Source organism: Xenia sp. Carnegie-2017, unplaced genomic scaffold, assembly GCF_021976095.1.
Source record: "Xenia sp. Carnegie-2017 unplaced genomic scaffold, XeniaSp_v1 HiC_scaffold_22, whole genome shotgun sequence".
In the NCBI taxonomy this organism is placed as follows: domain Eukaryota; kingdom Metazoa; phylum Cnidaria; class Anthozoa; order Malacalcyonacea; family Xeniidae; genus Xenia; species Xenia sp. Carnegie-2017.
This window is the reverse complement of record NW_025813485.1, coordinates 15,464,621-15,492,244: the sequence shown is the minus strand read 5'-3', so window position 1 is coordinate 15,492,244 and position 27,624 is coordinate 15,464,621. Positions and strand designations below refer to the sequence as shown.

Below are 27,624 nucleotides of genomic sequence, written 5' to 3'. Positions count from 1 at the left end.
AATTATCTGAAATCATTTTATAGTTTTATAAAACGATGTCATAAAAAATGCAATAGTTAACATTGGGGCGAACAGTTTATTGATGTTTGTTACTTAACTATTTACAGTGATTATACTTTTTCTACTACAGAGTAGAAATATTACATGTATTAAGTATTTAATTATCTATCTCACAACGCTACATTACTCTCTAAAACTTTAACTACACGTAATCAGGCCAAATCAAAAACTTGTGATTATTTTACGACATCGGGCAATCTTTGCTTTCTCCCCAAACTTCTGAAAACAATCCACGGCTTGTACCATCATGTTTTCCCGTTCTGCATTGTTACAAAACAATGACGTTGGCAGGTGACCACTTGCTAATGCCAATGCAACAGCACGATCTTTTTTTGCAGAAACACTGTATTTTGAGATATTTTCTTAAACACGAGAGGAGAAATAAGATTATTCTATGAAGTACTTTGAATAAAACTCAATACTTACTATCAATATCAGTTCTTCCATCTTGAATACCTTTCTGCAATAATCTTTTAGTCTTCATTGGATTAGCTCCCATCATTATTCTGTAAGTTGCTTGGTAAATGCAAACCTTAAATAAAAAGACAATAATAAAACCCATACAACAAAGAGACATTCATCATCACTTGAACGATGCGTCATCTTAACGACAGTTACATTGTTTGACTTTGATTGAATCGTTACAACAACAAAAAAAGCCGATTACCTTATTCATGACATCAGGAAGATATGAAGCAATCTTTTGTAAACTTTTCAAATCTTTATAAAAACCTTCCACACGATCAACTTTATGATCATTCAATTTCGTTCTCTCCCAAAGATCAGCACGAGTTGATAGTAGCCAATCACAACAAAGTAAATGCATCAACTAATAAAACAATGTTACTGGACGAATGTTCAGGTCTTCAAGGTATATTTCAACTCTAGATTAGTATCATTCATTTACCTTTAGTAATTTACTTTGAGGAAAGAGGGAGGAATACGCGAGACTTTCTTTAAGTAAAGCACTACCTTCATCACAATAATCCAAAATTTCATCTATATTTCTATCGGAGATCCTTGATTTTGCCATAAATGACATCAATAATGCTTTCCCCAATGGATCGCTGTTTGAAAAATAATTTGTTTCTCAGATAATTCAATAATTCAAGTTGGCAAATTTTAAGTCGAGATTAGAAATAAAGATTGGATGAAATGTGAGGTTTAAAAAGGTTTATCATGCGATCTCATCATTTATTTTAATAATTCTATAGAGTAATCAAAATGAAAAAACTGTTATTTACGTACTCGTTATTTTTAATTTCTTCTGGTATACGTTCAATTATCTTGTATGTTGTTGTGCATTGTTAATGTCACCAATTAACCAATATGTAGCAACTTTACCCACAGCTGTCCACCAACATCCTATATGATCTCTTGAACGCCATGCTACCACTTCATCAAACACTTTAACATTCCTGTGTACGTCATTAATAAAGTTAATAACTAAAAACGATTTCTGTCTACATCGCTGGTCTACATACACATATAATTTCTACCTGGCAGTTCCTTCACTTCTAGACTTCCTGGAATTTTGCACGCATTCCGTCATTGTATGAAGCAAATCAAGAGCACGACTACCCTCAGAATTCAACGAATCAGTATGATACTCATTAGAATCCTTCGATAACATTAATGAAGACAAAGCTTGTTCCAACAGGAATTCGCAAAATTTGTGCGTTAGTCTTTCCAATGGTTTCTTATCTAGATCAATAACAGATATTATCAGCTCATTTTACTCATTTCCTGACAATTCCATGAAAAAATATGGGGAATTGTGAAATCTAACTCTATTGATATATGAGATCGACATCACAATATTAAAGGAGTAAACATACAACTTGGATTGGCCACATTCCACATATTTGATTCCATTTTACAACTCCAATGATTGCTGACAAAAAAACGATGACCAACAGGTGTGAATAACCACCAACATGGATATGGTAATGTTAAACTTTGACCACGACATAATTTACGAGCACGGACCAAGAAATAACGCTAAAAATTACAATAAAAATTCATCAGAAAACTTTCAATAATATTTTCAACAAAAAAACGATTTAGATAACTTACAGCAAGAAATTGGAGATTCCTTGGTAGCGTCGATCTTAACTGGATAGCACAATCAATAAATATTTCAACGCGATCTTCTTCACTCAAACATTTTGTCGCAATATCAGCAGTGTTCACAGCATTTAATGAAACAACAGTTGATAAACATTCACTGACTGGAACTAAACCTAATAAAACGATGTTTTGATCACACCATCTAATCTAAACAAGTTACAGACAAAATATTTTCCGAGTCAGTTTGGTGGACGTGAATGTTTTTAAATAAAACAGCACAGAAGGGAAAATTCTTGCATGCATGGATTTCAAGTGCTTGTAGAATGTTTCTGAGTACTGATTGTTGCTCACGTTAAAAAAGAAAAGAGGGTAAATGTTGTATTCATATCAAGACGTGGTTAAAAAAAGAACTAGTAAATAACAACGCGACTTTTTTTATCTTACCAGAAAGATAAAGTTGATGAAGTTGATGATAAACTAACGCTGCTTGCTTTGCTGATTCCTGACGATATTTTAAGTCGTTTTCAACAAAAGATGAACATTTTTGCAACGTTGACAGCCATCTTAGAAAAGAGAAACGATGAACAATTTGCCTGAAGATATTCCAAAGTAAACTACAAGTCATATCAAGTCGAGATGTTGGCAAAGGTCGTCCAGATATCTCAAGACATCGAACCAAGATTTTGCTTCCTTCAACATACTCACCCTATTTATCAAGAAATAAACCTTGCATTCAGCATTGAAAGATGCGGCTTTCAACGATAGCAAAGCACAAACCTTCAATATTGCGAGATTCCCTTGTTTTTTATAAAACCGAAAATTTGCAGCGCTATTTGAATCAGGTCGCCAAGATGGTTCACCAAAGACAAACAACTTGAAAAATATGAACATTATAGCGATTGTACGAAAAAGAAAAGCAATAAGAGAAATGACCATCGATAATTTGGATGTTTGAGAAATATCAAAAGAATCTACAGACATAAGAAGTCGACCATGATGTTCTATGTTGTTCACACCGACAGTCGAAGATGAAAAATACCTAAAGAACGTTAAAATAACTCATTTAAAAGGCAAAAATTATTTTTCTTTAATTAATTTGATTGTATCAACAAATGCAATTCACAAAAATATAGGAAGGACACTAGTAAACGACTTTAATTAAAACAATAATCATACAAATTTCTTTTGTTGTGAAACATTGCCTCTTTACCTGGTTGCCATGAAAATATCAAATGGAAAGGATCAAATACAAAAAATGACATCATAACAATACACATGACAAGACGAGTTCTGTCAAACATTGGGAAATTTTCATCTTGTGTCAAATCTTCAGGAGATGAAATTGGACTACTAGAACTCTTGATGTCTGACAAACTTTCAGGTGTCAAAGGATTGCACAACACTTCGTTAACATCTTTCTCGTATTCCTTCACAGGTTTTAACTTCCCTATGTAGATATATGTAAAGTTCATTCAATTTAGTATTCCAACTGTTAACAAATACGAAATTTAAATGTCACGATAATTTGTTAGTACAAACCCAGTTGCTGTAATTTCAATTTAAATGAGGTGTTTTCTTGACTCAAACGATGGTTGATTGTACGAAGTTGCTTGATATGGTCAATAGCCTTCTTTAAAACTCCTGATTTTTGAATCTGTAGAACAATTTTTAAAGCGTTACAAAAATCACCAGTGAAGTCATTCGCTAAGAGGAAAGAGTCAAAGACCAACGAACTCGTTAGTTTCGTAAGAGGTGGGATTTTCAACAAACACAACAACGTAAACAAGATGAACATTAAATAAATTTTGTTTATAAATTCGCTCTGTATTGAATGTCACGTATTTGTTTAACTCTTAAGTGTCAGCCTTTAGTGTGGGATGACTTATGTACTAGGGGGCTGTTCACATGAGCCCAGTAGCCGGGATTAAGCAAAGCGTTAAATCACTTTGACAGATGGAAAAGATTAAATACTTCACAACAAAAACCTTATTTGAGCAATTTCTTTATGCTCTGACTTTGCAAATTCACAAACCCTTTAAAATGAAAACAAATAATTTAGCCTGATTTGAAAATTACAACTAAAATGACTTACGACGTTTTAAAATCTTTTCGACTCTTTCGTTTAATGCAATCGTTTGGAGTTGCCTCGTGCAGCAATTTACCAAAAATTAAAACATCAATGTACAACAACGCAAGTTAAGAACGTTGAAAATTTTCCATACCTTGGCATCTGTGCCAAAAAGCAGATTTTTCAAATCTTTTATTTTATCATTAATGCTAGTTCTGTATTTCTTTTCAATAGCATTATGCGCTCGTTTTTCAATTTTAGGTGGAAGAGCAACAGGCATAACTGCAGCACATGTTGAAGGACCACCAGCTGACACTACAACATTTGAAGACATTGGTTGTTCAAATACAAGTTGAAATTGATGAGGCATCATGGATGGTGTTGGTGAAGAATTAAGAACAACTGGTATCTAGAATTAGAAATAATAATAGCAAGTGGTTCTGTACTAATATAATTCACTGCTAGACAGTTACAAGAATTAACAATGGAGCTAAAATGAATATACAGGCTGTGTACAAAAACTAACTTGAGTCTGAGGGACCGTCAATTGTTTAGATGGTGAAATTTCTTGAATGGAAGGTTTACTAAACATTCAAAAAGTTCATGATACAAGATTGTTCAACACAAAAAAACTATTCTAATGTTTGACATGTTACATACTGTGTAGTTACTGTACTAAACATAGTTGGCTGTTTCTCTTCTACTGGCTTTGAAAATATTGGACAAATCTTTAGAGTTGATGGCAAAGATTGAGGTGAAATAAGAATTTTTTGTGGTTGAGAAGTTAAAGCTGGCATTATGGATACTGGTTGACCTGGTGTGGTTGTTGCCATTATTTGAGAAGTCTTCTCATTATCCTTAAGTAACAGTTTCACTTGTGAAAGTTCTTGCTTCACTCCAACATGGCTTGGTCTTGTTAATAATCTCTTAAGTTCAGATTCTTGTGTGTCTTGCTTAAATGCTTGTACATTCACTGGAAAACTATTCTCTAACACTTCCATTTCTTGTATTCCTAACATATTATTTTCATTTGTACTTCTTGCTGAATTACTTGATGGAAATTCTTCTGAAATTGTTTTAACTTTGTCAAATGAAGCGACATCTGTACAAGTATGATCAATCATTTTATCCAGAGAGCTACTGGGCCATGGTGAAAAAAAGTCATTTAACAGAGCATCTGGAGAGAAAAAATTCATTATTAAATACACAACATACTGACCATTTCAACAATAGTACTTGCCATTACCAGCCATTGCTGACCAAATACAAATGAAGCAGTAGAGTCAATTGATTAAAGTGTTTAGGAAGAGAAATTTCACACAGTTATTTTATGATTTTGTGTGATACCTAAGACATCTCAAATAATAGAGAATGGTGGTTGCAGTTTGTTTGTATCTTATTTAATTCCTGAGGAATTGCAAATTTTGAAAATTGAACTGTGATATCTCAGAAGAGGTTTGAACAAACAAGTCAAAACTTTGTAAACTTGCCTACATACTGCACTAAAGACAAATTTTGGTTAGTAAAATTGTTTCCATACAGTGGCGTAGCCAGCCCACAAGTTTTGGTCCCGCTATGTAAATTTTGATCATTAACATTACTCATTTCTCTCGAAATCTTTTGTTTTTACAGTGGGTGAACACATAGCAAACTAACTGCAAACAGCACTAAAAAAATTTTGGTGAGTAATTGTTTCCATAGTAAAAGCTAGTTTGCAAGGTTCTTGTTATTTTGATTTTTAAAGTTGTGTAAACATGTTTGCAGTTGACCATGACATGTCAAAAAGGAAAAAAAGTAGAATTGGGATTTCAGCACCAAGTAAGTTGATGGAACAATTTTACTCACCAAAATATTTTCTTCAGTATAGTAAAGTAAGTTTGCAAAGTTTTAACTCATTTGGCAAAATCCCTATTGAGAAATGACCCTTCCAATTTTTGCTAGTATAGATCAAATACAAACAATGACTTCACACCTCAATTTCTAAAATCACAATAACTTAGGTATCAAATTAGATATGAACATACTTTTACAGATGCCTACAGACCCAAGGTGGGTCATATGTAGTAAACTCTTGATATTTCTGGTATGGAATTCATATTCTCATTGACATATTGGTGTAACATTGCTCTTCATTGTAGTCTTGGCACAATAGTGCTGAGTAACTTGACATGAATTTTATTTAACATATAATAACCAAGATCTCGGTTGCAAAATTTCAAATTTTGAAAAAATACATTTTGGGAAAATATAGTGCAAAAGTCGCTTTTTTATTTTATTCGCGCAAAAATAGCAAAACGAAAGTCTGGCTTCCCCCTAACACCAATTTTTCATGGTTTTGGCTCAAACAGAAGCAAAACAAAACCAACTTTGGCGTTTCATTCGGAGTAAGTGCAACACACAAACTATAATAGAATATATCTGTTTATATTTATATATATATCTATTTAGTTCAATGGTGCAACACAGAATCCAACCTGGCTACAGACTACAGTAACAGGCGCCATAACACACAAACGTCCACAATCTCACAAAAATTTAATGTATTACGAAATGAGAGATAAACATTAAATACAAAAAAATTTCATAAATGCTGTAGTGTTATTACTTTTGCTGCTATATAGTGAAAGTATTAGTATAAATAAAAAAATACAACCGTTTACAAAATACCCATTTTGTAAACGATTTATATCAAAATATAAACACTCGCTACTTTACTAACTAAACCTCACCATCAAATATATTGACATCATCTAATTCAAGTTCAGCATCATCGGCTAAATCAAGTGTGCTAAAGTCTTCTTCCTTATGATCCATTCTCGCAAAATAATAACTACACTCTTTCGCTAACACCTTCTATTTCACATATTATGGACACCATGTTTTTCTCAAACCATAACATCATCATTTTCCTCTCTAGCCAATCATAAAGCAGTTTTCTCGTATGATATGAAGTCATTGAGCTTGCAAATATCCCTTTCGTAAAATATCGGGTATTATCGTCGTGCACCGCCATCACATTGTTGTTGTCACGGCAACCATAAAATAACATTTTTGGCAGTTCGAGATGCTGTGAAAAAGACTTAATATTATCTGATTGAACTTGAATTACAGGTATAAAAGACTAAAAAGTGTACCTTTATTTGAGTAGAATTTACCAGTTAGGCATTACAAGCCTTTTTCTATCTCCGTTTATGGAACTGAACACTTACACCACAAATATGAAATATGAATACAACTTGTCATGAGAAGTTATTATGTATAATACGGGGGAAAGATTATGGGACATTTGCTACAGTAGTTCCAGTGACGACCATGTGTCTATACAGAACACTTTTTTTCATTTGTTGTTTAAAGGTTATTGTCTAATGGCATCAATTGCCCGTTTGCCTTCACTATCCAGTCTTGGTGGCGATGTGACTCAACAATTGTTACAACAAATACCATCTCCACCTAAACTTGAAGTAATTTTAAGCAACACGAAAAATTTTCCCAACAGAAAATGGCAGTCACCGGATGATGAAAACTTAAAACCTACAAAAATTGAAACAGAAAGGTGACTTTAAAAATATTAATTTTGGCACTTAACATTTTGATATAATATGTTTATTTACCTATATTATACATGTAATACAGACATCGTAATACATATTCTCACAACTTGTGTGTGGACATGTTGAAGGATGGATTTCATCAGTCTTTTTGCCAACTCTTTAATTTGATGAAATCAAACAAAGATGCTTTGCTTAAAATGGCATTTGAATCTGGCTCACAAGAAGAACCATTACTTCAAGATCAGCCTCAGAAACTAGCAAAGATAAAAATGCATCTTATGGATGCAGAAACTGCAGCAAGGCGAGGTGAAAATATATTTGTTTCTGAATGAATATAATGATTTTTTTATCATTGTTTTGATTATAAATATGTATTAACAATGGGCTACTCCACAGTATTTTTTACATAACAAACAATAATTTTTATACTTTTTTTCTTTAGGTAAAATGGATGTAGTATATAATTCATATTTGACATTGGCAACATACTTTGAACAATCTGGAGACATTTCTATTTCAAATCATTTTTATAAACTTTGTTTGGATACAAGTGTTAAAATTGTGGTGATGGACGACGTCGAGAGTCAGAAGCAAATTTTAATATGGGAATTGCTTATGAAAAACAGGGTTAGAATAAGAAATTGCTGACTTTGTAGTTGTTAAACTCTGTCTTGAATATTGTAATATTATTTGCAGGTGATTATAGAAATGCCATGCAATGTTTTGAACAATTTTATTTGTTGACCTCTGGCCAGTTATGGAAAATGGAAGAAACTGGTCGACTGTTGTTTTCAATGGGTTGTGAGAGTTTACAAAATGTTTATACAACACTTGCAAACCAAGTAAAATAGTTCTCTAAATCTATTTGTGCAGTGTGTAAAAGAAATGGAAAAAACTCATTTTGTGATATGTAATCCTACATTGAATTAACATAATTTTATATGAGTTTTTTTATAAAAAGATAAAAGCATCAAGTTCATTGGAAAGTATTTCATATTTATTAAAAGCTTATAAAGTTGCCAAAGAAGGTATGAAATGAAGTTGTTGAACTCCTGAATTTGTTTTAATAAACTTGTGAATGTTTTTTTTTAAAAAAATGTAAACTTATGTTATTTAGGTGATGACAAGAAAAATGAAGGAGATGCAAGTTATTTACTTGGTATAACTTATATGGAGAATAATGATATTGAAACTGCTCTGTTGGTAATGAGGTTTACTTACATAACCTTTACTGAGGAAATGCAATAATTTTACTGGTTTCCTATCATTTCTATAGTATCACAACGAATATTTGAAAATTTGTGAAGATACAAAAGATTATGTTGGAATGGGAAGAGCACACAGATCGTTAGCTAAATGTTATGAAAAGTATACATCTATGATAAACGCGATATTAACCGGGTTTTATTTTTAACTATATCTTTCACATTCTATTCAATAGACAAACAAACATTGATTTAGCAGTTGAACATCTTCAGGAATTTGTTCATCTTTCCGAGAGATCGAATGAAATAAAGGAATGTCAGAAAGCGTATTCCTCTATTGCAGAAATATTGAATTTTTTGGTATAGAAACTGATAATTATGATTCGTACACTTCATTTATGTTTACCACTATAGTATTTTTATTTCTTCAGGGAAAGTTCGAAGAATCAGCAAAGTTTGTGGAGAGATCTTATGAACTGACAAAAAAAATGGAAAAAGACGACGAAAAAAAGGATTTAGTTCGTACAGAATACGGTATCGTTTCAGCAAATCTTGTTTTGTTTGGAGTAAGTCAGTCAATGGAAAATAAAGCAAGTGAAAATATTAAGAAATTACTGAACTGGAAGCAATCAAGGGAAAATACTTTTGTTTCATCCATGTCTAAGTATTTACCAGTGGAAAAACTTGAGTATGAAAGATAAAGATAAAAACAAAGTAATAAAATGTACTAATAATGTTTTAAAAGCTTTGAAATAATGCTTTGTCATGTATTGTTATCCTTGTGGTTTGTGCTTGTACTTGCTAGTTGCTACGATATTCTTTAGTCATTTTTATCCACAATTTTGCCAAAAGAGCTAGCTATATAAAATTTCTTGCAGTGAATCATAAAATTATCGTAACAGATAAATGGACTTGGTAAACTTTTAATAATTTGCTTACATCATACTTAGCATTAATAAAATTTTAAATGACATTATGACATTGCATTTTGGTAACTTGTCGAGTCACTTTCTTTCACTCTTACAAAATGCAAAGTCATTTATTTAAACCATACCATGATCCTTTGCATCCACCTGCATCCAGTGAACTCTTTGTGCTTTAAAATTGCATCTACCATAATTAGCGTATGCCTCAGCAAGATATTTTGAGGAGAAACACAATCGGCAAGAGTCGCGGACGATTGTTTTTAACAATCATTATACCAAGTTTATCGGCCCGTTATATGAAATGTGTTTATTTTCTTTACTCTCTTTGTATGCTTTACACGGACAGCACAAGAATAGGGTGTTATGTATTTGAAAAATAAACTTGATTTTTACATATTTAAATCGATAAAATAGTTTTTCAAGAATCCTTTTGCGTGGATCTTGCACTTTTCTTCATGACACTGAGCTGTATATATTTAATACATTTTCATGGTATTAGAAATGCTCTTAAAAACCCATTTTTCTACTTGGCAAATTGCTCAATTTTTACGAAACTAGGTCGGATTGTGTATTTAACATGGAACTATAATATTTTGGTGGATTGAAAGTTTAGGTATGCCTGAAACTTTCAAAAACGCAGAAAACGCAACAAAAAATCGCGCAGACGTTTGGTAATTTTTGTCTTTGCTTTAACATTTTTCTGCAATACAATACAATATACTCACTTTTCCTTCTGGTTTGAGCAACAAGTCAAGGTAAATTATAAAAATAATAAAATAACTATTTCTGTATTTAAATTATGTCCAATTTCATATATATCCCCAGTCCTCTCATCGGACGAGCATGACCGTGACAGGCCGCGATGACCATGACGCAGTAGAAATTGAACATGAAACGCACGAAGATATCAGAAGAAACTCATGATGACAACGCAAAATAAAACGATGATTTAGTAAAATGTAAATTATTCACCTGCAAGTCATATAAATAGGCAGAAAAATTCTTTGGATTCTCATTATTTAAGAGCAAGAAAACATAGATATGGCTCTTACTGTAAAAGCTTATTTAAACTACAATTCTGAACCAGAGATACGACGATTTTCTGTGGAGGCAGATGCAACCACAAGTTTTGAGTATCTTCTTGGAAAAATTCGTTGCGTTTTCCCAAAATTGAACCGAGAAGAACTGCAGCTCTCATGGAAAGGTTTGTTTTGAATCGAAATATACCGATTTATTCTAAGGTTTATAGACGTTTGTATTTCATGGCTCATTGTCTCGGGTGGGAAGGTCGTTGTCATCTGCAATAAGAAATATTATCTTACTAAAATTTAGACGAAGATAATGAATTTGTGGTGTTTTCAAGTGATGATGAATTAATTGAAGCTTTAACAGCAGTGCAACAAGATTTATTTCGTGTTTACATCAAAGGTACTAAGTTTATGATGGATCTCCATTTGTCACCTGTCACTGTATATCACGAAATAAAGTAAAAAAAAACTCACTGATAGATATAATATATCTCACGTTTTTCTAGTTTTGGTCAAGAAAGAATTCAAAAACTTTAAAGAGACAGTAAGAGGTGATATTCATCCCATGGTCACATGTGATGGATGTGAAGGACCTGTGATTGGTTCAAGATTTAAATGTATGGTTTGTCCTGATTTTGATCTTTGTGGTAAGTGTGAGCAAAATGGTCTTCATCCACAACATATTCTAATGAGAATACGTACACCATCGTCATTTGTTCCACCATATCCGTCATGGTTCATGCCTTGGCTACATCGTAGAGGTATGGGTCCCAGACCTGGTGGGTCTGGTCCTTGTCATGGTGGCTATCGTAGAGATGGATCTTCTCAGTCTCCCAATGGTCCTCAAACATCTAGAGGTCAATCTGGTGGTGAAGCATTTTTTCATCAAATGGGAGAGGCTTTGAATTCTTTCCTTGAGCCATTTGGTGTTGATGTCCACACATATGTTGGAGATAAGAAAGGTATTTATAAAAATTGTTTAAATTATCCCTTGCTTCAATATCTATGTTTGTTTTTTAAATTAATTCTTCACCATGAACAATTGAACTTGGTGCTTTTTCAGAATGTGGTCAGCATGGAGGAGAGAAAAATACTGCTGACTCGGGGCAATGTTCACAGAGCAAGCAGAAAAAAGATGATGTGGAAGAACCAATGGTAATATATAAAGATAAATGGAATATCATTCACTTCTGTTTTTTACCTTGATTTTGTTTTTGTTGATTTTCTAAGGAAGAAGTTTTGACTCCAGTTTCTCATGATGGTGATCACACATATGTTGTTGTTGATCATGACAAAGATCCTTTGAAAGTTGCATTAGCTCATATGAAAGCTATGGGGTTTCATGATGAAGGTGGCTGGTTGACGCAATTGTTGAAGGCTAAAAATTTTGACATCAACAGGGTTCTTGACACAATTCAACATCCTGAAAAAAAGTTTTCCTGATTTTTATATGTTGTACTTTCATATTGTAGGGAATTTAGAGAACATCTGTACACACCAGATCATAGTTGAATTTACTTAAATAGAAATTGCATGGTTAATGAAAATTTGTCAATATATCATATATACATATATCATGAGAAGAAACAAAAAGATAATTTCATAAAATTCCAATTAGTTGTATTGAAGTATGATTTTCTGAATTATTGTCATCATTCCTTCTCCTTGAAGTCCCAGTTTCTCGTGCGTGAGGTGAAGTATTTTTTAGAGTGTGATCTGCTGGTGAAATCACGTGACATGGCTTTAAAGACAACAAACTTTGTTCTAGATCTCCACAAATTGCTCTTGTTGAAGAAGTAGTATTTTGGTGTTGATCGTCGTCTGTCGTCTCATCTTCTGAAAAGTTGTCAGATGATACAGGATATTGAGGACTGTTGTCTGAACTAAATGAATCAATATCATTATCTTGATTCCTGAAATTATGTGATGTGTTTGCTTTCTTTATATTCCAATTTTCGGTTTTCCTTGATTTGGAATCAGTGATTGTCATTTTTTTGAACTTAACGTAGCTTGAGGAAAATTTTCTTGTCACTTTGTTTTCTTGTCTTTCTTTATTCATTTCCAAACATTGATCAAAGCTCTCGCAAGATTTTTCATTAGAGTACATGTGATATCGTTTGTTGTCGCTCAACCTTCGTCTTTTGCGATTTGCCTTTGTTCTTTTGACGTGTTTACGATGTTTCACCTTGTCAGCAATAGCATTTTCATGTTTTTCCTGTTCATTTTCATCCAAGTTTTTATAACCACAATTACTGTGTTGATCTCTCGTTGTTGTTTGAATTTCAATTTGATCTGAAAGTAACTTTTTTTTCTTGTTGTTATAATCAACATACTTCCAGTGAGAAACATCAGATTTCGTTTTACATTTGCCCACAGTTGAACTCTTCAATTTATTGTCATCCATTTTAAAGAGTCGAGAAACTTTAGCAAGAAACGAGCTTTCTTTGCTGCCTTCTTTTCTCTTATCCTTAGAATGTTTTTCTTCGTGCTTGTCATCGATATCATCTAATTGTTTGTAAGGTAATCGTTTACAAGGTAAAAATTGCTTTAATTTACGAGTTTTAAAGGTATTTGATTTGTCTGACTTTTTAGTTTTTTGTGCTCTTTTGTTTTTTTTTATTTTTGTTTGGGCAGTTATATTCACTTGTGTCTTTTGCTGCTCATAGTTTTTAAGTTCATTTTTAGATTTGTATGTTTTGTTTAGTGTTTTTGTCAGTTGTGTATGTTCTTTTGCTTCAAGAAATGGAGTGACTGACCTGTGATAGTAGTGTCCCTTTATTAAAAATAGTCGTAGCTCATTTACAAGAATGTCTAAGTTGTATTTAATTGCACTTGTTGGTGGTAAAATAACGCTGTCAAAACTGTTGCTTAATCTTCTGACGACCTCTTCAAATGTAGCAGAAATTCCATTTTCATTCAATGATAGAACTATCTCGCAAAGTGTTTTCGATAATGATAAAAATTGTGACTGAGCAGTTTGAGCCATGTGAACTTCTGTTACAATACCTAAACATATTTAAACATATATGTATCTCATTCTTGAGTGCAAATACTGTTTGTTAACAGAAATTATTTTATTTTTGGTAAACAAAACTTAATCAGCGACTGTTATGTGCAGAAAGATTATGAATAACAGTGGAGTGGATGACATACCAAAATCTTTTATAAAAAAGCCTTTTGGAGCCTGAAGGATTCTTCCGCTCCATGCTTCTCTTATTATTTCCATATCTTCGTAGCAACCACGAATCAATAAAGTAAAGGGAGAAATCCACCCAATAAGTTGAACATTATCCATTGCATCTTCTACTCGAATGTTTATACTTCCTTTATTGCTTGTTTGAAAATCTTCAAAGATTTTCCCGAGATTAAAACTACTCAACGAACATAATGTTTCAACAGTTGTAACTGAAGATAAAGGACTCAGGACGACAACTAACGATAGAGACATAACCGAGCGGGTCTTTGATATCGTAGCATGATTTCCTGACGCCATTGACATATGTGGCGATTATTTAAGCAACCACAATTAAAACTTAAGGCCGTAAATCAAAAGATCCTTGCTGGCTTGCTGATGTTTAAAATTCAAAATAGAAGAAGCTTTTTCACAGTTTTGCAATGTTAGAAAAAGTCAACAATAGGTTATGGCTACTAATCATTAACAGCAGTATAAATATTTAACAATAGAGCAAGAAATTTAAATGACAAAGAAAAGATTAATGGATAGGATTAAAAGAGATTTGACAGGAAGTTGATTGTTCAACTATTACAGGTTAAAATTTATTCTTCACTGATGCATAAATCATGCTGCACTCAGTCAGTCTATAAGTACCAATGGTGCCAATGAATTTTTACTGCCTTCTTTTGAATGGTCCTACTGTAAATGTTAGTTTACTAACATGTATGAGGTTAAACATTTTGTATATTTTATCATTAAATAGTTGAAAATTTTCATTCTGACCTGCACATTGTTAACAAACAATATGGACAAGCGAAAACGTTTTTTTCGGAGAAACATTTTTCCGTTCATCTCCTGGTCTCCATATATATGATGCATATGTAGGGAAGACTCTCCTCCATTGATTAATATGACTAAACGGATGAATTTTTTTCTTGAACTCTTCTGATTTGAACGATTTTTGTCCCAGGGTCATACCTGGGGGCTATCTGGATGTGAAGTGACAAAGATCCTAAGCAGTTGCGTTACGCCGCTATTTTCTACCATTATTCAGCAAAAAACCCTTATCCCTTTCAGCACCACATATATACACAGCTTACACGATATTTCATACTCCGTACACAGCGCGTACCACGTTTTTTTCCAAATCAGCGATATTAGCTGGTCAGTAATTACTTGTAAATAGGGGCGTCAAACGTGATGTAAAGAAAGGTTCTTGTTATTTTAATACCGACAGGTCTTTGTTATATAATGTCGAAAATGTGCTCGTATCAAGTATCAAGTAAAGAAATTTGTTGACATATTCCTTTGACTTTAATTTGTGTAAGATAATGGAGAGTAAATTTAGTATTTCACTGATGACATAATGGAGAAAGCAGAAGAACTTCAAACTTTTAAAGTCGTTATTATTGGTGACAGTTACACTGGCAAAACTAGTCTCGCATATCGTCTTTGTACAGGGAAATTTTATGAAAAACTTGAAACGACCATTGGCGTTGATTTCTTTGAGAAAATTCTTCTCATAAACAACAATCGTATTAGGGTGAGTTTATTTTGTTGAAAACTATACAAAAGCAAAGTTACTTGTCGCTAGTAGAGATTGAAATTCACTAATTATCAATTTTTTACATTTTTATCATATAATCATTTATTTATCATCAATTTTATAATGATAATACATGAAACATGAATTTAGTCAAGTTCTGTGTGACTAACTTTGATTTATTGGATACATTGAAATTTGAAATAAAATATTTCTTGTAGCTTCAACTTTGGGATTCTGCAGGACAGGAAAGATTTCGTAAAAGTATGACAACTCATTATTATCGCAATGTTGATGCTATTGTATTTGTATATGACATTTCAAGGTTAGTACTTGTTTTTATCGTAAAAATTTTATTGAAGATTTTATATAAGATGGCAAAATTTTTAGTCATGGCACTTGTTTTTTTATTTTAAATGAATTTGGTAGTTGATTTTCCCAGAAATTACAAGTGAAGTCATTTTTTAAAATCATGTTTCATTGCAAAAGTTTACTGAAAATTTTGAAGTATGTTTTAACAATTATTGTTCCTATTTCTCCAGTATTTGTTTCCTTTGTACTTTTGAATTTTATGCACAAATTAAATATATTTAAAATTGTGGCAAATTAAATCATCACACTCCCTGCTTTGTAAATTATGTTATTGTTAATAACTATGTTTATGAAAAAGAAAATTTGCATTTTTTAAGTCACGTTTTTTTCTACAATCAGTGAGGGCTCATTCGAAAGTTTAAACCAGTGGATAGAAGAATATAAACATTTTACAATTCCCGACAAAATTGAAAAAATTCTCATTGGAACAAAAAATGATTTAACAAACAGCAAAAGAATACAATCAATTACTGCAAAGAAATTTGCTGATAAATATGAAATGGAATTTTATGAAACATCAAGTAAAAATGATGAGGACAAGAAAAAAATTGATAATATTTTTAAAACTTTGGCTGAAAGACTTCTTAAAGAAAGACCCGATGTGTTAGAAAATAAAGGCAGTTTAAAGTTGTCAAAGCTACAATCTATTTCCACAAAAGTTATTGATGCTAAAGAGGGAAATGATAAAATTGACAAAGAAAAGATTGGGAGAGGAAAGAAAAAATGTTGTGGAAATTAGTACATGAGTTAAAAGAGTAGCTATTAGCTTATTGAATATTTTATTTCATTAATTGCTCAATTTTGAGTTGTTTGCCAAAATGTCTCAATCATTTTTCACCATTTTTTGGTTGTGAATTTATATTTTTTGTAATTAAGAATGATAGATGTTCCATAAAGTAAATATTACGTAAATTTTCTTTATTGGAATTTTCCATCGTATAATTCACTCAAAATGTATTTAGAATACATTGAGAAATTGACTATTTTAATTTTCCAATGCAATTTAAATGACAACAAATTTTTGGAGGGATTATTTTTATTTGTAAGAATAACATTTCTCATGAAATGTCGAAATACACTGAAAATATTTAGTAGTTTTTTAAATTAATACATTAGTGCACAAATTATTGTCATAAATCATCGGGAGGGGGCAGTGAATATTCATGTATTCAGCTTTGCTTGACTGATTTCTTTTGAAAGCGATTTTAATCTAGAAGAAATCAGTTGGTCACTGCTTAATATATGAATATTCACCACTAACCCCCTCCCCCACCCTCAATTAGTGTTCTAGCTTTGCCCCAGCACCCACGCTCCCTCAGCAGAAACGTTAAAACAGTTTTATAAATTACGTAAAGCCAAAGGAGAAAGTCGCATTCTTTTTAATCATACATAGTTATAGTGCGCAGCAGCCAATGAATATTTAGTTAAAATTTGATGTTTAAAGGATCATCTATTATGGACGTATCAGGTGGTGATGGGATTTTGGGAGCCACTTCAAGATCATAACAGGTTAAAGATTGATACGCGTTAGGACCAACATCAAACATTTGAGTTTTTTGACGCAGTTTTTCGTGTCGTAATCTACACATAAAAAATTAAAAATCAACTGAATTTAATGAATTACAATCGGCATAAACTCTACTTTTTATATCGTTATACCGTTTTCCCATACTGTTTTTGGAAATTCTTTCTTTTAAATCATTGGAGATGTGCTGATCATCAAGTCTAAGATTACTGAGAGTTCATTTAGAAATATGTAATGCATAATACAAACAAAAAATAAACACATTTCATGTTTTCTCACCTATTAACATGGTGTTCTTTGCTGGCTGAATCATCCTTAAAGTAACAATTTAATTCGTCAGTTATGAGAAAAAGTAAAAATTAAAGTTAAAGCTATTTTTGTCAGATTATCATTAGCGTCCGAACCCCCGAACGTCAACGTTAAATAAAATGTATAACCTTTATATACAACAATTTTGTTATTCCTCTATAAACTTTCTCCTGTCCACTTCTTTCAAACCTCATTTGTAATTAAAATTCTTCTTCTAAATCAGTCGTACTCTCGTCCTAACTCCTTTCATTTGTTGACAAAATCACATATTTCTTTGTCCCCAGAGTTAACAAAATCTTTCCTTGAACTATATATAATGACTTTAAAGCACTTACAGTACTACCAACAGATTGAACTTCATGTTTGACTTCATCAACTTCCACAATCTCGTCGTTTGTATCATGGTCATTAAAAATAGGATGTTTAGGAACACTTAGAGGATCAACTAATACATCATAGGGTACCATTGGATGCTGATATGACACCTCCTGGTTAATGTCCCACAGTTTTGGCTGACCAAATGTACCTAAATATTTCATTTGCATTATCCATAAATGTACTTATGACCTGTTTTATTAAAATGTTTTTACCAATAAAATGACCGTTCATAGTCCACAAGCGAACAGTGCAATCAATGGATGACGTCAGTAATACGTCATACGTTTCGCCAATGTCTAGGCTGAAACCCAAGATATTTGAAAATTTAAAACTAAGTTTGAAATTCCTTAGATCACCATAACCTTGGTTGTAAACGTCTACATGCTATATATTCTTACCATGTGATTTCTTGAACGTGAGCCCGCCAGTGTCCGATACCTGTGAGCAGAAGTATCTCACTCTCATCAATTCACGTAAGAAAGTAAAAATTGAAAAGCAATGGGTGTTTTCCGCAATGAAATAACAACCGCTGGGAAACGCTATAAATTATTAATACTTACGTCGTGGAGGAGTTTCACTCTTCATAGATAAACAGTAATTTTCTAAATCCCATGTATAAATAAATCCTATAAAAATGAACATTTTCAACCTGAAAATGTCGTGCAAACAATTGCAAAACTGAAACAATTAAAGGTCACACTATAAGAGCGCCTGAGATTTTACACCTGCGTGATCTGCGGTAATCAGAATCATGTTTTCTTCGTCGCTTGTCATAGCAGTGATTTCGAATTCTGACTAAAGTTTTAAAAGAAAGCACTGTGTTGTCAAAATATAAAATATTTTAGAGTATTATAATCGATGAAAATATTGTGAAGAACATTGAAATAAACAATGTTCAGCTATCTGTTTTGGTTTTTGTGCTGTTTGTGCAAATTTTATTTAGTAAAGACCTTGGGTATATGACCAAATAATGAACCACCGTTGTACACATTCCAAAAATGAACAATAGCTAATAAAGATATAAAGAAATCACGAGTAAGATTACAAAATTTAAAACAGAATTCACAAATTACTAAGATGCTAAAGATGGTTTAACATGTATTTTACCTTGAGGGCCACTAGAAACTAACATAGCCGACGACTTGAGTCCACTTCTAGACGTCAAAAAGACCAATGAAACAACAGCATTCTCTCCACCTCCATAAAAGAAATATTTTCTTTAGACACAATATAATCGAATCGAATGATTTGGAACTAATTAAAAAATCACATATTCATTTTTCCAGCAAAAAAACATTTGAAATTTCTGGTTACCATGAGACGCATCTAGACGAAATGGTGAGGAAATATGACAGAGTATATGCCCGGATACCATGTTCCATACGATCACCTGTAAAACGGCACCGGCAATATTGGTTTCACATATAATAACGTGAAATATAAAATTACATATAATAACGTGAAATATAAAATTACATATAATAACGTGAAATATAAAATTACATATAATAACGTGAAATATAAAATTACATATAATAACGTGAAATATAAAATTACATATAATAACGTGAAATATAAAATTACATATAATATTAAATAATTTATAGACTAACCTCGCCATCAAAACTGGAAGTAGCGAGTAAATTTGGAGGACAAGAAACGACAGCTAGAATATCTTCTTTATGTCCGTTTATCTAGAGGATGATAAAATCATCAAATAAAATGTTTTTTCCAGCTACGATAAACTCAGGAATAAATCTAGGATGACGGAGATGTAGTTATTAAAAATAACACTTACTAAATCATCGTCCCATCGTAAATAAGGCTGCTGAGTATGTCGAAAATCTGTCGTATCATCCTTGAAAAATTTTGAATCATTAAGGACAGCATAATTTCACTTTAAAAATTTCAATTATTTGTTAAACTTACAAGAAAAACGTTTATTGTTCTATCCCAACCAACAGATATAATATATCTGATGAAAACATTAAAATATTCTTCATTCATAAAGTTCAATGGATAATTTTGCACGTCAGTATTCATTTCTTACCTATTTCTGTTCATAACGACGTAGGTCAATGATGTGACTTCATCAATATTTGTATCTAAGAGCATACGCTTTTTTAACTAAATATTTTTTATTATTAAAATGATTCTCGTGTTTAGAGTTGAGTTAAGAAACCTTTTTGTAAAGTTCGCAGACAATGACCATTATTGTAATTCCATATTTTTAAACAGCCATCTCGCCCTCCCGAAATCAATCTAGAAATAAAACAACAACAAAACTACAAATTTTACTTTTTTACAATAGACATTTATCCCACATTGTTACAAAGAGAAATTAACCTTGAATTTGAATTTCTTAAGAAAAATTCAACCTACTTACCTTCTCTGGGTAGAATCAAAAGTTACACTGGTTATACCACTTTTATTGTGAGCTTCACTGAATTCAAACACTTGATGTCCAGTTTCAACATCCCATACTTTAATCACCTTCATAATTAATAATAAATCATAGTTATTATTACAAATTTTTGCTTTGATAAGAACATCCTTACCGAACCCTCAGAGGCAGTGACCACATGTTTAAAACTGCTATTATACTTGACACAATATATAGCTTCTTTATGTGTCAAAGTTAGATCTGACGACGATAATCTACCAGAAGAAACACAATTTTTAAGTTTAACAAAGGCAAATCATGCACAATTTTAACATGAAGATCATCTTTATTCTTTCTTTAATCTTAAATCGTTCTAATTTATTTTTATTTTTATCTTATGAAATAATATTACTAATTTACAATGTGAATTACATTTAGCTACTGCGTAAATTTATCTTGTTATTATCTCAATAGCAAATTTTTTGTCAGACTACAGATATATTAAGGAGGGTCGCCACAAGATACAAAATATTGTAACCTGGTCTTAAGCGTGAGCCAGCCAACTTGATCAGAGGTTACAATCGCGAGAGTTTGGATAAAGAAGTTATAATGAACAGCTATAAATGGAAACAAATTATGTTGAAAATGTTGATAAAATAAAAGATTGATAAAACAATGGCGTTAAAAATTGACCAGACAGATCTCCTCTTATTTTATGAGTTTTCCCGCCAACGCTAAACAATGCACATTGGTCGTTCAAATCCCAGACCTGCAAGACGAATTTTATTGTAATTAATTAATAATTTTCCTCTTTACTTGTATTTCTTTAATTGTAATAGAAAAACAGAAATTTAAGAACAGAATGAATCGTAAAACGGTTATACCTTGACTGTTTTATCTGTAGAAACACTAAATATTCTGTTATCTTGAGCAGTGATACAAAGGTAAAAAATAGGTGCACAATGTCCACGAAGAATTCCTGTAGGTTTGCTAAAACAGAGAGAACGCTGTGAGCATGTTTACAGTAACAAAGTGAAGAAATCATTTCACCTTGGGACATAAGGATTCCAAACTCGGATCAAACGATCCATTCCTAAATAAAGATATAACGTGCATTGCCTTTAGATACATAGGATGAGCAGTTAACGATAAGCGTAATTTTATAAAATCTGCTGCCATCAAAATACATAACAATATTTCCCGCTAAGTTCAAGAGTCACAAATATTATGGCATATATATTGTGTATATTATGATATATCGGTGTATTAAAACTTCCTTTTACCTCCAGTAACAATAACATTTTTCTCACTAGAAAAATCAAATGTTTTAACTCCTTTATAAATTTTAAAGACAGTGTGGTCTGCATCTTGTCGTCTTGGTGGTTGATTATCTCTTGAGCCTGCGCCGTGAAACAATTTTCGTTGATTGCCAGAATATCCTGATTGACCAACGGACTCAATGTTCGTACTGCCAATTGTCTGACCTAAGTTCACAAAGGTTGCTAAAATTTTGGCAAACCCAAGACTCGCTATCCATTACTTAATGAGAATGTAAACAAATTTTCTCACCAATAACTAAGGATGTTTGTGAATCGTTTGAACAAGAGATGACAGCGCGAAGTGATTCATAATAATTTAGCTGTTTGTGATATAAGAGTTAGCATCAGACATAAATAAGTATAGATACGTTCATAATAACAATAATGCAAAGCACAAAGTTGAGGGAAATTCGTCGCACAGTTAAGTAAAGTTCAAAGAACGACTGCTGGTGATGATTATTGTATCTGTCAAGATAGGATCTGATGATGAATCCTACGAATGTAGAAACATCAGTCTCAATAACCTTCACTAGCAGCTCTCCTCAACACTTTACAAATCTGGACAATCAACTTTCACAAAATTTAGCAAGGATATGTAAGTTCATGTCACTAACCTGTGAAACCCAATCATTGTGAACTTTCCATCTGCAGTTAAATATTACAGAGAATAACTTCCTTTTAATGTCATAGTTTTTTGTAAAAAATAAGAAAGATACGCTTACGAAGCACTTGGACTTACCTCACAAATTTTATATTTTCAGAACTAACTACACTGAAAAAAATTGTTTTTCATAATGAGTTATTAGCATTTGATAATTTTTTCGAACATTTTTCATGCATGCATCAGTTTGTTGTGACAACGTTTGTTTTCATAATCTGACCAACCTGTCAACATTGACATTTGCTATTCCATCAACTTTTGGCATTTTCTTCCAAGTCCTAATAATACACATTTTAACAGATAAAAAGAGATTTAAGAGAAATTATAATACTCAATAATGCAATACAACCTCAAAGATTTGCCAGTTGAGGACAAAATAAATATACTTATGCATCCCTAACAAAGTAAGATAAATCATTTAATCAAAAAAATAAACGATGAACTATACGTATCAGAAAAATTATTTTTGTACCAGACTATCACCAAGTAATAGTATGCTTTCATCTTGCCCCGTTGATCTGTAAAATATTTGTTGACGGAGATAGTTAACATTACTAACATAAATTGGTTTGTCAATATCTGAGGATTAATTAATTGGTATTTTAGCCTCTATTAGTTCCCTGAAGATTTTTTGATGGATAAATTGTGGAATGATTTTAACGTGCCTTTCCTTATAAATTTGATGTACTATATTGCATGAAAACATGATTATTTTGTTTACAAACTGCTTTCCAATAAAATATTGAATACACAGACCATATCATGGCACGCATATCAGTCAGTGCTTCGTACTTATATTCCATCTTTAAAGGAGTAGTTTCCAGACCACTTATTTGACAATAAGGCTCAAACGTTGATAATTCATGAAACTGAATCTCACGGTCGCTTGAATGAATAAATACATATTTGTAACTTGAACATTGTATATTTTTGCATTATTTATAATTCTTGTATTTTACCCTGTTGAAATGATAAGTTTGTTGAATTGTGGCATTAACACAAAATCTGTGATCCACTTTGACTTCTTGCATGATGTTTCTAACTAAAAACGTACACAGAGACCAACTTGTAATTTTATTTAACTTCGAGCCGATAAATACCTGCATGTATGTATTGTGTACTTGTTTTGATCTTTTATAATCTAAACTTGGAGACCAAAAAGACACGACACCGTCCTAAATAAGCCGATAAATAAGTATAATGAGAAAAGAACTTTTTTATTGTCCTCACAGTGATGTTGCTCACACCTTGCTTATGATAGTTTATACAGTCAGTTTTACATGATACATATTATACCAAACAATTACTTCTATAGAAACGATGAGTAAAAGAGAAAGAGTTTACTAAACGAAATTTTACCTTACTGACACATAGTGACGTGTTGTCGGATGTGTGACATATTGTTAAAACTTGTTCACGGTGAGGAGAGCTTTCAATTGTAGCGGGAACATAAAATGCCGTCTAAAAAATAATAGCAATACACGTCTAGATTTATCAACTATCAACTTGATTATTTGTATTTCTTCAAATTCTACGATATATATGAGTACAGAATTTGTATGCAAATGTTTTTTAGGGTATTTAAAGCTTTTACAATGGTTCACTACACTGTGTTTCACGTATAAATAGTGAAAGAATCTCATTCTGCTCCTTCTTTCTCTTTCACCTTCACTCCTTCTGCACGTCATCTTCCTCTTACTGCACGTCACTTTCCTCTTACTGCACGTCACTTTCCTCTTACTGCACGTCTCTTTCCTCTTACTGCACTGCGTCTCTTTCCTCTTACTGATCGTCTCTCTTCCTCTTACTGCCGTCTCTTTCCCCTCACGTCTCGCTTACTTTGTTTTCCTCTTACTGCACTTTTGTTTTTTTCATGACAATTTTTATAAACGTTCTTTCACTCTGCATTTTGTACCCAGTTGTAATTCAAACCACATCACCTTCACGAACCATCACTCCAATCGAAAGTCTTTTACTTCTGCAATGCGAATTTTCCAGAGATATTACAATTAATTTCTTTAGAAAATTAATTTTATCCATTGTTTTTCCAGTTTATACAGCCAATGCTGTTCCACAAATTTTTGAAGTTGGAGGAAGGTTTATAAAGTTCAATTGGCAAGGCCGGTATATACGTATATGGTAATTTATCAGTGAAAGCTGTTAAATTGTGGCATAATATAGCATTCATAGTCACAATATAGTATTTTAAGACACGTTTCCCTTACGTGGTATTCTTCCTATTGGAAACAGCATTACCTTTGGCAAAATATAGTGGAGGAACGCTATTTCCTTTAATGGGGAAAAACATCATTGCAAACAACTTTTCCTCACAAAAAATCACACAAGTCTCCTACATTATCAGTAATTACTGCAAGGAAACCACAACTTGTATTGTTTTCCTTAGAAATCAATTCATTATTCTCTCCAACTCAAACTTCCATCCCTCCATTTTATACTCTCATCACAAATCTCTTATCATACTTCCTACCACCCTCGGTCAGAGATATTCCTATTTCATGTTTGGAGTCAGCCCAGCCATGCTACACATGAAATTATAGTCATTCAATACTTTTTTAGATCGAAGATATGAGGCTTCTTTCTCGGCATATTCCAGTTGCATATATGTACAAAACTCATTCTAAAATTTGACATAAATTTGAGCAATTAATTTGGCAGTAAATTTAAAATTTCTTTACCATCGTAGAAATATTCATAGCAAAAAAGCAAACTAAAACATACCCATGTAATTTCACCATCAGCAGATGAATCAATCTTCATAAACAATTCTGTGATTTGATCTTCACTCTGAAATATTAGCATCACACTTATTCATAGTAAGAACTACCAGTCAGTAAGAATTGAAAATATTAAATATCTTTAATTTCGAACCTTTCCTTTTATACTAAAAAAGTTAAGAAAGACTTCTTTGAATTCTTCAAGATTTAGGTTTCCACTATTGTCAATACCACCTTCCTAAATTATGAAATTATTCTAAGTGCAATTGTTGTAAATACAGCAGATTTGCAAAAACATTTTATGATTTTAAAGTTAACAAACAGCACTAAGTAAAGGCAGTGTTGATTGTAGGAAAACATCTATTAATCATTTTACAGTACCTCAAATGCTTGTCTCATTTCATTTAACTGCCCCAGGGTTATCTGATCCTCCAGCTTGAAGATAGAAGAAAATGAATTACTGCACAAAATTCACACAATTGTAAAAGTTGAAAGCACTGTGAAAGTTGTATATTACTAGCTAAAACACCTGAAACCAGAAAACTTTGATTTTTTTAATAAATTGGTTGTTTTCAGAAAAGTTTTACATTGCACAAAAATATGATGATTTATGATTTTTCCTAAAATTATATCATGCAAAAGTAAAAATTTACTTGCTTTAAGCTAATTTAATAATGATTTAGAATTTAAGATGAAATGTGAAAAAAGAAATAAATGTCTAGCTGGTAAACATTATACAGAGATTATGGAATATATCAATATTTAGCATCAAAATGTCCTGAAACAGTACCGTGTAAATAAAAGAAAAATATAAATTAACTTACTTTTTTTGTAAGTTTCTGTTCAGCTGCTGTCAATGGACGCTGTATTTTGTCAAGATCGACTTCACAAAGTGTTGCTCTTCGTCCAACGTTTGCTTTCAAATCATATTGAGGAATTCCACCGTGAACCTGTCTTCCTTTTTCCGAGAAAGATGTAGACTTTCCTGCTACATGATGACGAGATGTTAAAAATGTTGGATCAAATCCTATTTGAGATTTTCCTGGTGCAGTTACTGGGCGAAGTTCATCCAAAAGATGTTGCACATCTTTAGACTGCAATAAGCCAGATGCTGACGATGGACGTACTTTTATCTTTTTTCGTTTTAACGACTGCATCGTATTCATTTATCAAAGTAAACGATAACATCAATATATCTACAAAGACTGCAACAATCTTTCATATCCAGTATTTATTAGAATTTAAAACAATAAATGAGTTCTAATTTGTTTGCTGTTGCTATGCAACCAATATGGGATTTTGCACGACACATTATTACTAGTTTCAATATTTCAAAAGTAAATTAGGATTGAGTAAGATTCAGCACTAAACCACAGTGGGACTAAACTTTACTCAGAATAGCTCAAAGTTTGAAATGAAACTTTGTAGTACTACTGTTATTTTCTGTTTATTGCTTGTGTTTATTCTAGCTTATTAAGCATAATTTAGTTAATTTTTTTTCACATGTAAATTTTAGTATCGTGCATGATCGCCCTAGCTTGTTCGTAAAGTATGTGCAGAAACATAAAATAACATGGTATATGTGTGCAACATAAAATAACATTATGGTATAAATGATGGTATTGCACCTGTAGAGATTAGTAATTCAGGTAGAGTGTATAGTATAGTATAATATTGAATTCTGAGTTTCACAAAAGAATGATATTCCCTGAATGGTATAACTTTCTAAAATGCTTATCCCTTTATCATTCAGCGATAAATGTTGACGCAGAAAAAGCTTTTTCAGGACGCAGCAGGGATTACGAGAATGAAAAACAATTTTCTGATGTGAAATTAACAAGTTTTGGATAATGAACATTGTATATGACTCCACTCACAGTGTCCAATTGTGTAAAAGCAGATTTCTATGCAAACTTGACATAAAATTGGACATCAAACAGTAGTCTAGACAACGCAAGGTGCATTTTCAAGTGTTCATGTTGTGGTGTTAAACTATCACAATTCCCAAACAAAAAAAGGCCGGAATGTAATCTTGTCAGTGGGGGATGTACTGAATACACTGAACAGGCGTTTTCTGAGTATTTTTCAAGATTGTACAGTAAATTATATTCTCAGCAAGCGAATAAAGTTGGACGCATAACATGAAGCAAACTATATATTTCTGGTTTTAGTTGACCCCAAAATTTATTATTTAAAATGGTTTGTAATATCAGTCGAAGAAGGAATTAAATATGACCACCCGCGCATATAACATTCTATCCGGAATATTGCTTATTACGAATCAAAATAACGAAGTAAAACAATAACTTAAAAGGC

General features: G+C 32.1%; 6 protein-coding genes across 9 annotated transcripts; 3 read left to right on the top strand and 3 right to left on the bottom strand.

Annotated features, from left to right (window-relative positions):
• Positions 1–56: 56 nt before the first annotated feature.
• LOC124445202 (sterol regulatory element-binding protein 2-like) lies at positions 57–7,114 on the bottom strand. Its single transcript, XM_046995909.1, has 16 exons — positions 6,928–7,114; positions 4,859–5,375; positions 4,725–4,782; positions 4,353–4,607; positions 3,670–3,784; positions 3,287–3,577; positions 2,908–3,101; positions 2,575–2,836; positions 2,137–2,303; positions 1,899–2,061; positions 1,560–1,764; positions 1,347–1,478; positions 968–1,127; positions 728–889; positions 487–592; positions 57–422 (listed from the first exon to the last, which is right to left on the bottom strand). The coding sequence occupies exons 1-16, from the start codon at positions 7,010–7,012 to the stop codon at positions 223–225; spliced, it is 3,072 nt and encodes a 1,023-aa protein (XP_046851865.1). The 5' UTR covers positions 7,013–7,114; the 3' UTR covers positions 57–222.
• A 95-nt stretch (positions 7,115–7,209) lies between these two features.
• On the top strand, positions 7,210–9,930 carry LOC124446408 (tetratricopeptide repeat protein 29-like). Its single transcript, XM_046997256.1, is given in 11 exon segments — positions 7,210–7,309; positions 7,553–7,751; positions 7,832–8,055; positions 8,192–8,308; positions 8,311–8,376; positions 8,446–8,591; positions 8,711–8,777; positions 8,867–8,952; positions 9,026–9,117; positions 9,191–9,314; positions 9,386–9,930. Coding segments are annotated over 10 exon segments (1,380 nt in total). The 5' UTR covers positions 7,210–7,309; positions 7,553–7,563; the 3' UTR covers positions 9,656–9,930.
• Positions 9,931–10,776: 846 nt separating this feature from the next.
• On the top strand, positions 10,777–12,578 carry LOC124446409 (sequestosome-1-like). 2 transcript variants are annotated; one of them, XM_046997257.1, is made up of 5 exons: positions 10,777–11,084; positions 11,213–11,308; positions 11,415–11,870; positions 11,972–12,063; positions 12,139–12,578. In XM_046997257.1, exons 1-5 carry the CDS (start codon positions 10,922–10,924, stop codon positions 12,349–12,351), a joined length of 1,020 nt encoding a protein of 339 aa, XP_046853213.1. In that variant the 5' UTR covers positions 10,777–10,921; the 3' UTR covers positions 12,352–12,578. The 2 variants fall into 2 exon arrangements, with proteins under 2 accessions (XP_046853213.1, XP_046853214.1); XM_046997258.1 differs by lacking the exon at positions 11,213–11,308 and having other exon boundaries at positions 10,778–11,084.
• LOC124446406 lies at positions 12,348–14,932 on the bottom strand. Its single transcript, XM_046997254.1, has 2 exons — positions 14,062–14,932; positions 12,348–13,914 (listed from the first exon to the last, which is right to left on the bottom strand). Exons 1-2 carry the CDS (start codon positions 14,405–14,407, stop codon positions 12,509–12,511), a joined length of 1,752 nt encoding a protein of 583 aa, XP_046853210.1. The 5' UTR covers positions 14,408–14,932; the 3' UTR covers positions 12,348–12,508.
• Positions 14,933–15,158: 226 nt separating this feature from the next.
• LOC124446401 (putative Ras-related protein Rab-33) lies at positions 15,159–17,016 on the top strand. The gene is made up of 3 exons (XM_046997248.1): positions 15,159–15,626; positions 15,848–15,951; positions 16,338–17,016. The coding sequence occupies exons 1-3, from the start codon at positions 15,450–15,452 to the stop codon at positions 16,735–16,737; spliced, it is 681 nt and encodes a 226-aa protein (XP_046853204.1). The 5' UTR covers positions 15,159–15,449; the 3' UTR covers positions 16,738–17,016.
• Positions 17,017–27,128, bottom strand: LOC124446400 (WD repeat-containing protein 64-like). Of its 3 annotated transcripts, none has more exons than XM_046997246.1 (38): positions 26,133–27,128; positions 25,690–25,743; positions 25,463–25,546; positions 25,313–25,378; positions 25,143–25,211; positions 23,933–24,034; positions 23,695–23,748; positions 23,533–23,615; positions 23,366–23,458; positions 23,046–23,091; positions 22,923–22,969; positions 22,798–22,851; positions 22,652–22,684; positions 22,527–22,557; positions 22,163–22,232; positions 21,877–22,077; positions 21,644–21,686; positions 21,478–21,583; positions 21,287–21,362; positions 21,132–21,210; positions 20,769–20,868; positions 20,597–20,703; positions 20,393–20,472; positions 20,261–20,315; positions 20,140–20,185; positions 20,009–20,068; positions 19,824–19,904; positions 19,525–19,600; positions 19,318–19,407; positions 19,161–19,219; positions 18,936–19,005; positions 18,771–18,836; positions 18,609–18,648; positions 18,423–18,511; positions 18,168–18,358; positions 17,803–17,837; positions 17,658–17,723; positions 17,017–17,579 (listed from the first exon to the last, which is right to left on the bottom strand). In XM_046997246.1, exons 1-38 carry the CDS (start codon positions 26,472–26,474, stop codon positions 17,423–17,425), a joined length of 3,201 nt encoding a protein of 1,066 aa, XP_046853202.1. In that variant the 5' UTR covers positions 26,475–27,128; the 3' UTR covers positions 17,017–17,422. The 3 variants fall into 3 exon arrangements, with proteins under 3 accessions (XP_046853202.1, XP_046853201.1, XP_046853203.1); XM_046997245.1 differs by having other exon boundaries at positions 17,658–17,732; positions 26,133–27,127; XM_046997247.1 differs by having other exon boundaries at positions 17,658–17,732; positions 26,129–26,214.
• Between the last annotated feature and the right edge of the window lie 496 nt (positions 27,129–27,624).